Source organism: Conger conger, chromosome 13 (genome assembly GCF_963514075.1).
Source record: "Conger conger chromosome 13, fConCon1.1, whole genome shotgun sequence".
Taxonomy (NCBI): domain Eukaryota; kingdom Metazoa; phylum Chordata; class Actinopteri; order Anguilliformes; family Congridae; genus Conger; species Conger conger.
In genome coordinates, this window is record NC_083772.1 from 45,845,958 (window position 1) to 45,862,612 (window position 16,655).

General features: G+C 45.8%; 1 protein-coding gene across 1 annotated transcript in view; it reads right to left on the reverse strand.

Annotated features, from left to right (window-relative positions):
• The window catches only part of LOC133108750 (E3 ubiquitin-protein ligase TRIM35-like), an 11,660-nt gene extending 2,443 nt beyond the window's left edge, over positions 1 to 9,217 (reverse strand). Inside the window, exons 1-5 of the mRNA XM_061218473.1 lie at positions 8,564 to 9,217; positions 5,909 to 6,004; positions 5,593 to 5,823; positions 4,402 to 4,424; positions 3,763 to 3,881 (exon numbers count right to left, since the gene is read on the reverse strand). Of these exons, the coding sequence (XP_061074457.1) occupies positions 3,763 to 3,881; positions 4,402 to 4,424; positions 5,593 to 5,823; positions 5,909 to 6,004; positions 8,564 to 8,968 (874 nt within the window). The 5' untranslated portion in view covers positions 8,969 to 9,217. The remainder of the gene's footprint in view (positions 1 to 3,762; positions 3,882 to 4,401; positions 4,425 to 5,592; positions 5,824 to 5,908; positions 6,005 to 8,563) is intronic.
• Positions 9,218 to 16,655: the final 7,438 nt, after the last annotated feature.

The window sequence follows — 16,655 nt, forward strand, 5'->3', positions numbered from 1 at the left end:
AGAGGGAGGGAGGGAGAGAGAAAGGGAGAGATAGAGGGGGAGAAAGAGAGGGAGAGAGAGGAAGAGGGAGAGAGAGAGAGAGAGGCAGAGAGAGAGAGGGAGAGAAAGAGAGCAGAGAGGCAGAGGGGAGAGGGAGAGTGAGGAAGAGGGAGAGGAAGGAGGGGGGGAGAGAGAGGAAGAGGGGAGAGAGGGAGAGAGACGGAGAGAGGAAGAGGGGAGAGAGGGAGAGAGAGGAGGGGGAGGGAGAGAGAGGAAGAGGGAGAGAGGGAGAGAGGGAGGGGGAGAGCGAGAAGAAGAGGGGGAGAGAGAGGGAGGAGAGAGGAAGAGGGGGAGAGAGGGGGAGGTAAGGAGAGAGAGAGAGGAAGAGGGGGAGAGAGGGAGAGGGAGGGAGAGAAAGAGGGAGAGAGAGAGAGGGAGGGAGAGAGAGAGGAGAGGGGGAGAGAGAGGGAGGGAGGGAGAAAGAGAGGGAGCGGGAGAGGGGGGAGGGGAGAGAGGGAGAGAGGGGGAGAGAGAGAAGAAGAGGGGGAGAGAGGGGGAGGTAAGGAGAGAGAGGAAGAGGGGGAGAGAGGGAGGGAGAGAGAGAGAGGAAGAGGGGGAGAGAGAGAGGGAGGGAGAGGAGGGAGGGGGAGGGAGAGGGAGAGGGGGGAGGGGGGGAGAGAGAGAGAGAGAGGAAGAGGGGATGAGAGGGGAGAGAGAGAGAGAAGGAGGAAGAGGAGGGAGGGAGGGAGAGAGAAAGGGAGAGATAGAGGGAAGAAAGAGAGGGAGAGAGAGGAAGAGGGGGAGAGATGAGAGAGAAGGAGGAAGAGGAGGGAGGGAGAGAGAAAGGGAGAGATAGAGGGGGAGAAAGAGAGGGAGAGAGAGGAAGAGGGAGAGAGAGAGAGAGAGGCAGAGAGAGAGGGAGAGAAAGAGAGCAGAGAGGCAGAGGGGGAGAGGGAGAGTGAGGAAGAGGGAGAGGAAGAGGGGGGGAGGAGAGGAAGAGGGAAGAGGGGGAGGAGAGGAGAGAGACGGAGAGAGGAAGAGGGGGAGAGAGGGAGAGAGAGGAAGAGGGAGAGAGGGAGAGAGAGGAGGGGGAGAGCGAGAAGAAGAGGGGGAGAGAGAGGGAGGGAGAGAGGAAGAGGGGGAGAGAGGGGGAGGTAAGGAGAGAGAGAGAGGAAGAGGGGGAGAGAGGGAGAGGGAGGAGAGAAAGAGGGAGAGAGAGAGAGGGAGGGAGAGAGAGAGGAAGAGGGGGAGAGAGAGGGAGGGAGGGAGAAAGAGAGGGAGCGGGAGAGGGGGGAGGGGGAGAGAGGGAGGGAGGGGGAGAGAGAGAAGAAGAGGGGGAGAGAGGGGAGGTAAGGAGAGAGAGGAAGAGGGGGAGAGAGGGAGGGAGAGAGAGAGAGGAAGAGGGGGAGAGAGAGAGGGAGGGAGAGGAGGGAGGGGGAGGGAGAGGAGAGGGGGAGGGGGAGAGAGAGAGAGAGAGGAAGAGGGGGAGAGAGGGAGAGAAGAGGAAGAGGGAGTGAGGGAGAGAGAAAGGGAGAGATAGAGGGGAAGAAAGAGAGGGAGAGAGAGGAAGAGGGGGAGAGAGAGAGAGAAGGAGGAAGAGGGAGGGAGGGAGAGAGAAAGGGAGAGATAGAGGGGGAGAAAGAGAGGAGAGAGAGGAAGAGGGAGAGAGAGAGAGAGAGGCAGAGAGAGAGGGAGAGAAAGAGAGAGCAGAGAGCAGAGGGGGAGAGGGAGAGTGAGGAAGAGGGAGAGGAAGAGGGGGGGAGAGAGAGAGAGAGGGAGAGAGGGAGAGAGACGGAGAGAGGAAGAGGGGGAGAGAGGGAGAGAGAGGGAGGGGAGGGAGAGAGAGGAAGAGGGGGAGAGAGGGAGAGAGAGGGAGGGGGAGAGTGAGAAGAAGAGGGGGAGAGAGAGGGAGGGAGAGAGGAAGAGGGGAGAGAGGGGGAGGTAAGGAGAGAGAGAGGAGGGGGGAGAGAGGGAGAGGGAGGGAGAGAAAGAGGGAGAGAGAGAGAGGGAGGGAGAGAGAGAGGAAGAGGGGGAGAGAGAGGGAGGGAGGGAGGAAAGAGAGGGAGCGGAGAGGGGGGAGGGGGAGAGAGGGAGGGAGGGGGAGAGAGAGAAGAAGAGGGGGAGAGAGGGGGAGGTAAGGAGAGAGAGGAAGAGGGGGAGAGAGGGAGGGAGAGAGAGAGGAAGAGGGGGAGAGAGAGAGGGAGAGAGAGAAAGAGGGGGAGAGAGGGAGGGAGAGAGAGAGAGGAAGAGGGGAGAGAGGGAGAGGGGAGAGAGAGAGGGAGAGAGAGAGGAAGAGGGGGAGAGAGAGGGAGAGGGAGAGAGAGAGAAGAAGATGGGGAGAGAGAGAGAAAGGGAGAGAGAGAGGAAGAGGGGGAGAGAGGGACTGGGGAGGGAGGGAGAGAGGGAGAGGAAGAGGAAGAGGGGAGAGAGGAAGAGGAGAGAGAGGGAGAGAGAGAGGAAGAGGAGAGAGAGGGAGAGGGAGAGGGAGGGGAGAGAGAGGAAGAGGGGGAGAGAGAGGGAGGGGGAGAGAGAGGGAGAGAGGAAGAGGGGGAGAGAGGGAGAGGGAGGGTGAGAGAGAGGGAGGGAGAGAGAGAGAGGAAGAGGGGGAGAGAGGGGGAGGTAAGGAGAGAGAGAGAGGAAGAGGGGAGAGAGGGAGAGGGAGGGAGAGAAAGAGGAGAGAGAGAGAGGGAGGGAGAGAGAGAGAGGAAGAGGGGGAGAGAGAGGGAGGGAGGGAGAGAGAGAGGGAGCGGGAGAGAGGGGGAGGTAAGGAGAGAGAGGAAGAGGGGAGAGAGAGAGGGAGAGAGAGAGGAAGAGGAGAGAGAGGGAGAGGGAGAGGGAGGGAGAGAGAGGAAGAGGGGGAGAGAGAGGGAGGGGGAGAGCGAGAAGAAGAGGGGGAGAGAGAGGGAGAGAAGAAGAGGGGGAGAGAGGGAGAGGGAGGGTGAGAGAGAGGGAGGGAGAGAGAGACAGGAAGAGGGGAGAGAGAGGGAGGGAGGGAGAGAGAGAGGGAGTGGGAGAGGGGGGAGGGGGAGAGAGAGAAGAAGAGGGGGAGAGAGGGGAGGTAAGGAGAGAGAGGAAGAGGGGGAGAGAGGGAGGGAGAGAGAGAGGAAGAGGGGGAGAGAGGGAGAGGGGAGGGAGAGAGGGAGAGAGAGAGGAAGAGGGGGGAGAGAGGAGCGGGAGAGGGAGAGAGAGAGAAGAAGAGGGGAGAGGGGAGAGAGAGGGAGAGGGGGTTACAGTGTGGGGTGCTGGTATTGAGCCAGTATCAACAGCCCCTTCTTCCCATGACGAGTTTTTAAAATACTATAAGGATCTGTAAGACCATTGTCTTGTGCATTGCTCTTCTGGACCAGAATATTATTGCCGTAAAACAAATTATTCACCAGCCCTGGACTCTTTTCCCAAGAATCGATCTAACAGGCTCCTGATTATATAAACTGGGTTTCACAAGAACAACACTATAGCCTCAGATACATGTGTGAGAGAAGCACCAGAACTAAAGGATAATATTTCATAAGTCACACATTGTATAATCCCTGTAAGAGGGAGCAAAGACTGTCAGTGTTTGTGTAGCTCCTGTCCTTCCCCTTAAATACAGTATCACTCTTAAAGCAGCATTTTATTATGGGCATCAGTGAGATTAAGGACTGGTGCTCAGTCTCTTCACTCCAGGGCTCTTACACAGACAGGACCAATATGACTCTGACTGGCTTCATCAGCTTGTGGAAAGGATGCTGAAGATTCCCCCTGTACAGTGACAATGTGGAGCTCCCTGCCCCCAGTACTCACTGTATTGAACAGTCCCCAGCATCTTCTCCCACACTCTGTACTTCAGATTGCCCAGGTGCTTGGCCACATCAATCAGCGCTCCTGAGACCTTCTCTGGATCTCCCAGGGTGCACTGGGCTCTGCAATAATATTCAGGAGTCACTTGTGCTGTGGGTGTGGCTTCATTACCATAGAAGATTATCAGCAGCAACATCAGATCTTCATTCTGTAAGAAAATGGCTCCATCCCTCCCACACAGCCCCACTGAGAAACATACACTCACAGCCCCACTGAGAGACACACACTCACAGCCCCACTGAGAGACACACACACACAGCCCCACTGAGAGACATACACACACAGCCCCACTGAGAAACATACACTCACAGCCCCACACCACTGAGAGACACACACTCACAGCCCCACTGAGAAACACACACTCACAGCCCCACTGAGAGACACACACTCACAGGACCTGGTGAGAGACACACACTCACAGCCCCACTGAGAGACACACACTCACAGCCCCACTGAGAGACACACACTCACAGCCCCACTGAGAGACACACACTGACAGCTCCACTGAGAGACACACACTAAAAGCCCCACTGAGAGACACACACTCACAGGACCTGGTGAGAGAGGATAGAGTTTGCTTACCTGATTTGTGTGTCCTTGTAGCTCTGAAATAAGGAGAGTGAATTATTCTCACTATGGTCCATACTCAGTCCATTAATACTGTGTTAGAAACCACATATCTGATTGTTGACTACTGAACATGCTTTCGATGTGTTGTAAGATATGTTGCGTTCAGACCAAAAAAAGGAACAATTCCTTCCTTTTCATTGATATTTGTCATTCTTAATAATAATGAATTTAAATCACATAAAAATTTGATATGTAGGTTAAGTGAGGGTTCTAGCACACAATACCACTTGTGTTCAGTATTCAAAGTGCAAACATCTTAACAAGGATATTGTTTGTTGGAACCTCTGGATTCTCATTATGCTTAATCCTCGCTTCCCCGACAATGACATAGAACAATAAATGAGCTGCTTTAACATTCTTATACATGTGTACAGAGTGTGTGTGATGAGCTGCTTTAACATGGTTATACATGTGTACAGAGTGTGTGTGATGAGCTGCTTTAACATGGTTATACATGTGTACAGAGTGTGTGTGATGAGCTGCTTTAACATGGTTGTACATGTGTACGGAGTGTGTGTGATGAGCTGCTTTGTACACATGTATAACCATGTTAAAGCAGTTTATCACACACACTCCGTACACATGTATAACCATGTTAAAGCAGCTTATCACACACACTCCGTACACATGTATAACCATGTTAGAGTGTGTGTGATGAGCTGCTTTAACATGGTTATACATGTGTACAGAGTGTGTGTGATGAGCTGCTTTAACATGGTTATACATGTGTACAGAGTGTGTGATGAGCTGCTTTAACATGGTTATCCATGTGTACAGAGTGTGTGTGATGAGCTGCTTTAACATGGTTATACATGTGTACAGAGTGTGTGTGATGAGCTGCTTTAACATGGTTATATATGTGTACAGAGTGTGTGTGATGAGCTGCTTGAACATGGTTATATATGTGTACAGAGTGTGTGTGATGAGCTGCTTTAACATGGTTATACATGTGTACAGAGTGTGTGTGATGAGCTGCTTTAACATGGTTATACATGTGTACAGAGTGTCGGTGTAGCAGGTTGATGATAAAAAGATACTATAATTCACATAATTGATAAAACTTTGAAGAGATTTGATGATATTTGCTAGTGTATGTGAAATGGTGCTTTAGAGTCCTACAGACGCAGAGTGAACAGGTCTTACCTGCAGGAATGAGACGTCTTCAGCTCCCAGATCCTGTTCTATGGCTCTGATTTGTTCTGAAAGGGATGATATCTGTTCTGTCATCTTCTCAATCTTCTTCTTCATCAGCTGACTCTTCTGCTCCTCTTCCTCCCTCAGTGCAGTGATCCTGGCTGCCTCTTCCTCTTTTAGGTACTGCTGAAGTTTCTCAAACTCCATCTTTATCTGTCTCTCTGTGTGCTGGGCCTGGCTCTGGAATAAACATTATTCACCATCATTTCAGCACAATCCAGTGCTACATTTTCAACACTGTGATTTAAAGGCTTCAGTACAGTACCTTGATGTGCTCTGCTGTTTGATCACAGACTAGTTTCACTGCATTAAAGGCTTTTAGCTTCTTCTGCAGTGGAGCTAGTGCAGTCCTGAGTTTCTCCTGGAAATAAATGACAGTCCACACTTTACTGAGGAACCAGACCCACAGTCAGCCTACACAGACAGCACAACAGCCCCTGCCCAGACAGAGGAGAGCCAGAATGGAGACTCAGGTCACATCTTGTGTAGACACACTGTGCTCACTGAGACACATATCAGTGCACTGCCTCTATGACAGGACATGCCAGGTACAGAAGTTTTGGGGCCCCCTGCTCAAAAGGCCTTTTACAATGAATATCTAAGTGAACTGAAGCAATTTCTTCACATTTTAAAGCAAGACTATTTATTTACATTTTTTACAGTTTCAAAATAATAAAGAAAAGAAAAAGGCCCTGTGCACAGTTTGGGAACCCTGTCAGTTAGTACTTTGTAACAGGTGGTAAACGCTTCCTGTAGCCAGTTAAGAGTCTCTAAATTCTTGCTTTTGGAATTTTTCCACATTATTCCTGGGAGAACACCTCTCGCTCAGAAATATTCTTCGGCCTCCTTGCATGTACAGCATGTTTGAGATCTCTCCACAGTCTGGGGACTGTGGTGGCTGTTCCAAAACCTTCATCCGTCTTTCTTCGAGGTTGATTTTGAGGTATGCTTTGGATCATTATATTGCTGGAACACCCAACCTCTCTTCAACTTCAATGTCTGGACTGACTACTGAACATTCCATCCATCCATCCATCCATTATCTTAACCCGCTTATCCTGAACAGGATCGCAGGGGGGCTGGAGCCTATCCCAGCATACATTGGGCAAAAGGCAGGAATACACCCTGGACAGGTCACCAGTCCATCGCAGCTACTGAACATTAGCCTCTCTAATGTATTTGTATTTGGTGGAATCCATTCTTCCTTCCACCCACACAATGTCCTGTGCCCCCAGCTGCCACACAACCCCAAAGCATAACGGATCCACCTCCATGCTTCACAGTAGGCAAGGTGCTCTTCTCTACAAAGGCTTCACCCTTTTTTCTCCAAACATATCTTCTTTGATGGTGGCCAAAAAGCACATTGTGCCAGAAGGCTTCAGGCTTTTCTTTCTGGCAACTCTGCCATGTAGGTCTTTGTTGTTTAAAGTACGTTGTGTGAGGTATGATGTACGTGCTGTGACAGGTTCTACTCAAACCCAACTTCAGACTTCCTTTCGATTATTTAATCAACATTTGCAGGTGGAAATTGTTGCATTATGGTGTGTGTGTGTGTGTGTGTGTGTGTGTGTGTGTGTGTGTAAATGAAACAAATACAATAAAATATGGTCAGCCTCATGAATGCATTAAACAAATATGTAGAAGACTGCAACATTGCATTACATTACAGAGATTACAACATTACTTATAAAATGGCAGCAATACTAGCAATGTTACTATAAAATTATATATAACATATGCATTACCTACTAACAACCTTATGCCACAAGGTGGCAGTCTAAGACCACAAATGACTACAGGGCTTTGGTCTGACAGACCATGTGACACAGTGAGAATGGGAAACATGGAGCAGTATAGTATACTCATTGCCAGCGGTATAAATGGATTTAGTCGAACGCAAGTAATATGCATTTCTCACCAGTTCTCAGGCCATTCTATTTGAAATCTTTTTTGGTCTTCCAGACCTTTCCTTGACTTCAACCATTTTGTAATAACATTTCTGACAGTGGAAATAGGTAGTTTGAACATTGAAAGTTTTTATGTAGTCTTCTCCTTTTTGGTGGAAATTAACCATCTTCATCTGTTTATATGAACCCATGGTTATTAACACCAGACAGAACAGCCACTGTAGTTGGATACTTTATAAGTCATGGAGTTACTTCTGAATAAAAAGTACTCATCTGCCTCATTGAAGTTCTAATGAGTAAATCATCTTAGTAATCATGTTTTTGTTTTTGTGTGTCCTGTTTAAATTTTGCCTCATGTCTAACTAACCATTCAGGGTTCAGGGTTGCTTTCAAACACGTACAGATTTATTGTAACAGACATTTGAACCAGGGGTGCCCAGATTTTGCACACTGTAAACGGGTGTGACTGCAGATAGTTAAACCACTAATTTTCTGTATTTTTTGGTGAAAATTTAATTCACAAAGGTTGTAAAATGAACTTGTCCCAAGTTTAATGTGCTGTATCCTTTTGTATGTATTGTATGTATTATGTCTCTAGTCTCTAGTGACATAATAACCTGAGGCATGAACTTTGACCCCTTGCTGAGCACTGCTCCCTAACACAGCTCTGAGAATGTCTCCACACTCCTGCCCCTCCCCCCTGGCTCTCTCTGTCAGTCATGTGACATGTAGTTAGACGCTCAAACTGCAGTCAGGCCTGATAATTAAAATGGCTCCTTTTGCAGAACATAAACCTTTGGAAATAATGTTAATTATTTCTTAATTAGAAATTCTAAATCATTTTTAAAAAATGAAGAATGAAGATATGACTGTATTTCTGACACATTTCTTCATGTTTTCAGTCAAACAGAGAGCATTCTCCAAGCTCTCAGCAGATGACAGCACTAAAAATATAAACTTTCTAAACATCTGATAAATATTAATTAAATAAAATTCTGTTCTCAAACATTTACCTTAAACTCTTCGGAAGCCTCCTGGACTGGTAGCATTACATGAGTTCTATGTTTTCTTGAAGTTTGACAGATAACACAGACGGGTGTTTGATCCTCCAGACAGAAGAGTTTGAGTTTCTCACTGTGCAGACTGCAGAGCACTTCAGATCCTGCTTCAGCTCTCTGACTTCTCTCCTTTAAGAACGCCTCACAGGTATTCCTCAGAGACAGGTTACAGGGAGGTTCATTCTTAGAAGATCTTCTCCTGCAAACTGGGCACTCCTGAGATCCCTTCTGATCCCAGTACTGCTGCAGACAGGCCTTACAGAAGCTGTGACTGCAACTCAGAAGAACAGGATCCCTGAAGATTTCAGAGCACACAGGACAGGAGAGCTCCTCTTCCAGGAGAGAGGATCCAGACGCCATTCTGTCTCCGTCCGTTCTGAGCTCAGTAATGGCTTCTGCTAAATCTGTAGTTTAGTTTCACTTTCCTTCACTGCTGTTAAAAATGAAATGTCTTTAAATGAATACCAAATCTCTGCTCTCCCCTGTCTATATTTATTCATCAAGGATCATCTTTAAAAACTCTTTAACTTCTGAAAAATATACAGTGAAATCATTTCATAAGGTCCCCTGTGTATCTAAAGCGTCTGTGTGTGAGAAACTGTACTTCTCTCTTCCTGTTTGACAAACCAGTTTATCAGTGACATCACTTCCTGCAGGGGGCAGCATTGTGCCACTGAGGTCTGAGTGGCTGATCTGACAGCAGTTTCACATCAGCCCTGCTCTCCAGATTCTTTGAGGAGATGCACTTATTTATTTATTCATTTATTCCTTTATTTAATTCTGTTGCATTCAATTCGTTATTCGGTATTCGTAATAATCCACATATATTACAAGTATCAAATAATAGTATCTGTTAGTTGTTCATAGTAAATACTCCAGACATTGAAATTAATACTACTACTACTACTACTACGACTACTACTAATAATAATAATCTATATTATTATTATTATTATTATAAATTGAGAGTTGGGAATGATATTTGATGTGCTTCAGGCATGTTGGTCTCTGGGATGACAGTCAGCAGGTGGTGTTCAGGGTGGGGTGAGAGAGAAATAGAGATTGCTACATTTAACTGTACGGTAACAAAGCAGTTTGGATTTTTAAAACACCGGGGCCTCTGACGATGCCCAGGGATCCCATACAGTCGGTCTATTAAAACTGGCTGTAGTGTAAACTCCAGGATTAAAACAACCAATCCTGGGTTCATATTAATGTGTTTTATATATATATAAAGTCCCTCCTGCTCCTCACGGTCCCTCAGTATCTCTTGCTCCCTGCGGTCCGTCAGTACCTCCTGCTCCCTGCGGTCCGTCAGTACCTCCTGCTCCCTGCGGTCTGTGCCACTGAGGTCTGAGTGGCTGATCTGACACCAGTTTCAAGATACGGATGGTGCAGTGGGTAGCACTGCCGCCTCACAGCAAGGAGGTCCTGGGTTTGAATCCCCGTCGGCCGGGGCCTCTCTGTGCGGAGTTTGCATGTTCTCCCCGTGTTTACGTGGGTTTCCTCCGAGTACTCCAGTTTCCTCCCACGGTCCAAAGACATGCAGGTTAGGCTGATTGGAGAGTCTAAATTGCCCGTAGGTATGAGTGTGTGAGTGAATGGTGTCTGTGCCCTGCAATGGACTGGCGACCTGTCCAGGGTGTATTCCTGCCTTTCGCCCAATGTATGCTGGGATAGGCTCCAGCCCCCCTGTGACCCTGTTTAGGATAAGCGGGTTAGGATAATGAATGAATGAATGAATTCGTTATTCGGTATTCATAATAATCCACATATATTAATAGTATCAAATAATAGTATCTGTTAGATGTTCATAGTAAATACTCCAGACATTGAAATGAATACTATTACTACTGCTAATAATAATAATAATAATAATAAGATATATTATTATTATTATAAATTGAGAGTTGGGAATGATATTTGATGTGCTTCAGGTATGTTGGTCTCTGGGATGACAGTCAGCAGGTGGTGTTCAGGGTGCGGTGAGAGAGAAAAAGAGATTGCTACATTTAACAGTACGGTAGCAAAGCAGTTTGGATTTTTAAAACACCGGGGGCTTCTGACGATGCCCAGGGATCCCATACAGTCTATTAAACTGGCTATACTGTAAACTCCAGCTACCGTCAGATCATGCGGGTTGAGGTCATGTAAATGTAAGCTAAAGACAACATATCTGTAATCATTTAACTGATGAGTTTTGTGCAGATGAAATGTAGCATGTCCCTTATCTGACTCAGGTCCCCAGGAGCTGTGCGTGTGGCTCCTGCAGTCACTGCAGTGTAGCTTATCTGACTCAGGTCCACAGGAGCTGTGCTTGCGGCTCCTGCTGTCACTGCAGCGTGGCTGTGTGGCAGGGCTGGGCGTGGCTGCAGGGTGAGCAAGCTGCCCGTGATGCGCTGCATGGGCGGGCGGGGCATGGGGGTTGCGTGCGGGGGATTATCGTGCCGGGGGTGGATGCCTGGTTTCCTCTTCTGGCTGTGGTTGTTGGTGGAGGTCCTGCTCAGTGCAGTGTCCTTTAGGACCTTTGTAAACATCTTCACCCCCTCATTGTTGAGGTGCTCCTGGTCGTAGAGGTCACGGTGGTGAGCCAGCTGGACGTTTGGCAGCAGGGGACACCCTCGGGACACCTCTGCGTTGATGCTGTGGATCACTCGCTGTGGCACATCTGTTCTGGGCAGCAGGGTGGAGATGGTAACTTTGGCTGCCAGGTACTGGTGTGTGGCCTTAACTGCCACCTGTCTCAGGGCCTTGGCTACGTCAATCCTGCGTGTGCTCAGGTCGTTGGTCCCCGTGTAGATCAGGATGTGTTTGGCCTCTCCCAGTCTTTGCTGTGACAGTAGTTCCAGGGCAGTCTGTGTTATTGGGCAGCAAAGCTTCATAACCTTTCTCCCAGGGAATAGCTGCCTTTCATTGAGGTATTTGCCATTGGAGTCACACAGAATTATAACTTCAGCCTCAGTGTTGCTAGAACAGATTCTATATTCATTGAACCTCCCGGTGTAAAAACTAAGGAAATGAACCACAGAAAACCATGTTTTAAGTGAAATATTTGCTGAAAGCCTCAAAAGACAGGAAATGAAATTGATCAGCCCTTATGCTAACATTAGCTTGCTCTCCATCAAGGTATCAGCACAGATCTTTGAAACATTAGTTGTATATATTACATACAAATCATAAAATGCATTCCTCCATTTTCTTGGTGGTTTGTGAATGACACAATCATTGAGTGACTGTGAATGCAGAGTAGTTAGCCATGCACTACATTACATTAATGGCATTTGGCAGATGCTTTTATCCAAAGTGATAGTTGACTAACTATCACTAAGCAGGAGACAATCCTCCCCTGGAGCAATGCAGGGTTAAGGGCCTTGCTCTTATTGTGGCTATACTGGGGTTTGAACCACTGACCTTGCGGGTCCCAGTCAAATACCTTAACCGTCACGCTACAGGCCGCCCATGCTATTGTTTTATTGGTCAATTACTTTTGGACAAATATGAATAATTATGTATAGGCCCATATACGTACATACTGTTGGTATATATATCGGCTTCTGCACTTGTATCCAGAACGACGTACAGTAGGCCTGTATGAATGAGATCATCGCAATATGCATGTATTGCAGGGTCTATCAATTCATCACACTAGTTCACAAATTGTATACTATGTACCGACAGTTCGTGCGCAAGCTATATTGGAAGAGGGATACAAGATATGTGGTCCCAAAGAGGACACATTCCACATGTTGGAAATAAAACATACTTTAGAAAATTATGAATTTTTTAAGAGGTTTAAACAATCTGCCGAGTGGTGACACATTTTGTTTGACGAAGAGTCGACATTGCACATGGCTGTAGCATTTTGTCAGAGATCAGTGCTGATGCCTTGATGGAGAGCAGGCTGATGTTAGTGCTCGGGCTGATCAATTTAATATCCTGTCTTTTGAGGCTTTCAGCAAATGCAAACATGCAAATCATTTGTAACATATCAATATTCTGAAGAAGTTTAGTCTAAGGCGGCAGTACACCAAACTTCCTACAAATTTGTCCATTATTGTTGAGAAGCATTTTAAAGACACAATATGTAATACCTCTCCCCATCTGGATCTCTCCATTTCTCTCGGGGATACCACACTCACGCCGTCACCCAGTGCAAGGAACCTCGGCGTGGTGATTGACAGCAGACTGTCCCTTTCCGAGAACATTGCGGCGGTGACCCGGTCTTGCAGGTTCTTCCTATACAACATACGGAGAATCCGCCCCTTTCTCACCCCCTACTCGACCCAGCTCCTGGTCCAAGCGATGGTTCTGTCCCGCCTGGACTACTGCAATTCCCTCTTGGCTGGCCTCCCAGCGTCCGCCATCAGACCCCTCCAACTCATCCAGAATGCAGCAGCTCGTCTGGTCTTCAACCTTCCCAAATACTCACACGTCACCCCCCTGCTTACTTCCCTCCACTGGCTGCCTGTCATGGCTCGCATCAAATTCAAAACATTGGTGCTAGCCTTCCAATCAGTTAAAGGGTCTTCCCCAGCTTATCTGCAAAAAATCATCAGACCCTACACCCCTGCCAGACCTCTTCGTTCAGCCTCCACAGGCCGCTTGGCACCCCCCCCTCTCAGAACCTCCACCTCACGCTCACGACTACTGTCTGTTCTGGCTCCACGGTGGTGGAACGAACTCCCCGTTGAGGTCAGAACTATAGAATCTCTCCCCACCTTCAAGCGCAAGCTGAAGACGCACCTCTTCAAGCAGCACCTCTCCCCATCCCTCCCTACCTCCCTGTGAACCTTAATTGTTGTCTCTGTGACTTGCTTTGTGTATCGGTATTTTTAGTTTGCTAGGTAAGCAGTGTTTGGATAGTTAACTTTGGTGACTTTTGCTGTTTGTTTGTTTGTTTGTTCAAAAAAAAAAAAAAAAAAAAGCCCCTTGTCCTTATCTTTGTTGTACAGGTAGCAGTTGAAATTGGACGTCGCTCTGGATAAGAGCGTCTGCCAAATGCCAATAATGTAATGTAATGTAATGTAAGAGTTTTGTGTTAAAACATTGTTACAAGACCATTGTAAATCCCTTCCTATCATTGAAAAAAGCTCACTGACATGTTGACTCACCCTCTGCCTGTGTTCATAGTCCTTAAAATCGTGTTTTAAAGTGTACATTTGTCGGGCCATCACTCTGTATCAAAACATTGTACAGTTGTACAGCAATTCAAGCTCATTGGTTGAAAATTAGTTCTAACTGCCACAGCCAATGGCGTGGGGGCTTATTCTCGTGTAGCTGCCCAAATTGCACTCCAGACAAGCATCACTGAAATGTATCACTGTATACTATTGCTTATTATCCAAGCGAAGACTACAAATCTAATTCTTAAACCATACCAGTTTGGTATCGGTAGCAACAAGCAAATTAGCTGTAGTTAGCTTGACGAATTTACAAATATCCCCACTTACAGTAAAATATAGGCAATACGAACATATTCATAATTGCACAAGCGTTGTGCTTCAGGTGGATATTTGTAAATTCTGGAAGCCAACTAGTACTAGCTAATAGCTGGTATTGTTTTTTAGGCAAGACCAGATAAGCAATAGTATACAGAGTTCAATCATCCGTGTTTAGCCAAACCTTTATTTCACTCAACTGTAAGTTACAGTTGCATCGTTGGTGGTGGACTATCATATCTTAGTTATATAGTTACGTAGCCAACTAACTTACTTGCTCACAATATAGTTGGTTAGCTCAAGTGAAAACTTCAAAAAGACAAAACGTATAGTGTTGTGCAGCACACGAAAGTAAAAATTTCATAAACTCACCTGTTCGGCGAACATTTTCTTACGAGAACACTACGAAAAGACGGCAGGCTCTGTTGCGTTTGTCACTGTCAGCTTTTCAAAACAGTGCATGAGAGCACTGAACTGTATAATAACGCTTTATATTACACGTTATATACATAGATTGTGGGAAGCTTAAACAGTGTTGTGGTCTGAGGTTGTTTGTTGTTACAATTCTTCTCTTGACCGTTAGGAGCTCGAAATTACCTATCGTACCTTTAAGTTCTTTTCAAGAAATGCTAATTTGCTGATATCCAATATCCAATTTGTTCTCCAGGAAGTGGCACATATGGTGATATCAAGCTTATAAGACCAATGCAAACACAGTGCAAAATACATGGGTTTAAGTGCTCAAAAGTCCTCGAAAACTTGACTGTAGCGGCCCCTATTGGCTAAGTTCTTTATGCAGGATCCAGGATCTGGTTTTGCTGTGAGAAGTTATTCACATCTTTGTGATAAGGCACACCCAAATCACTTTTCATTGGCTCTTTCTTCAGCCATTTTGTAACATATCAAAATTATGAATAATCATTTGAAGCAGTCCAGTAAATAGTAGGAGAATACGCATTTTTCAAGTTTTTTTTCTCAATAAATGCAAATTAGTTAAAATCCTATATGACAGACTTGGTGGATTATTGAGGCAAATGAGTTTTCAGACAGAGACATGTATGCTCATTACAGCAGTTCATACATAGTGAGAAATACTTATGTTGAAGTGCTCAAAAGTTTAATGTCTTACTGTAGCACCCCCTATTGGCCAATTCTCACAAAGTTATGTATGCTGGGACAAAGTGATCAGTAGTACACATTTCAAGATGACTGAACCTTGGAGTGCTGAACTGTGATTGGTTGATGGTGGCCATGTTTTTTGAAGTTTCATATATTGCCTGTCTGGACCTGTGGCCAAGACACAGCATAGACAATGTCAAGCTATTTGATGATTAGGTTTTTGAGTTACGCCCATTTTCACATTTTCCCCCGTAACACTACCCATTGACGGGTGGCCATTGTACATGCTTTGTTTTACCATTATTGTCTGCAATTATCTGATCAGCCAATTGTGTGGTAGCAGAGCAATGCATACAATCATGCAAATATGGGTCAGGAGCTTCAGTTAATGTTCACATCAACAATCAGAATGGGGAAAAAATGTGATCGAAGTAACTTTGACCGTGGAATGATTGTTAGTGGCAGAGAAGGTGGTTTGAGTATCTCAGAAACTGCTGATCGCCTGGGATTTTCACGCACGCTAGTGTTTAGAGTTTTCAAAGAATGGTGCAAAAAGGTTCTGCAGACAGAAATACCTTGTTAATGAGAGAAGTCAGAGGAGAATGGCCAGACTGGTCAAAGCTGAGAGGAAGATGACAGTAATGCAAATAACCACACATTTCAAAAGTGGTATACAGAAGAGCATCTCTGAACACAGTGGATAGGCTACATCAAAAGATGACCATATGGCAAAGCCAATGTCTCTCCCCATATGTCATGCCCCCTTGACTTCTAAAATGTTAAATCAGATGAATTAGCATGTTTCCTGAATCAAACAACAGTCAGCCTTAAACCTTTTCCGAAATCAAAAAATAACTTTTCTTTTCCGGATACTGGTAACATTAATATTCAGTAAGGATAAAGACATTTTAATGTATAAAATAGAAATAAATGAACAAATGTAAAATTAATGAACTACATTTATAACTGAAATGAACAATTTCCTACACAAAATCTCTATACTACTGATAAATTTTTACTTTGGTCTTAAGTAATGCCTACATTATCTCTAGAAAAATAAAAACATGGTCAAATTACAGTACTCATCATTTCAGTTTTTTACAATCGTTTTCACACTTGTCTCAATACCATGTCCACTTCTTCTAAACTCTTCACACAGTGTGCTTTTGAAACACACACCTGAGCACATCAGTTAACATTTGGTGCAAAATGCACTTCAACCATCAAAACACTTCATATTTCACCCAAAAGTGACTTTTGCTGCCTTAACTATAGCATATGCTTTCTCTCATTAGACCAAGTTAGACGTCATTCGTGGTGGACGTTGCGGAATTTTCCTGTGGGAATGTGGAAGTTGTAGTCCCTACACCAGCAATATATAATTAATTTGTACCTTTTTTGATTGGAAAACTAATTTCAGGGTCAATTTTGGCAATGTGATCTGTGAAGCAAAAATTATACCTCCACTGTCTCTTTGTTTCTGAGAGAAC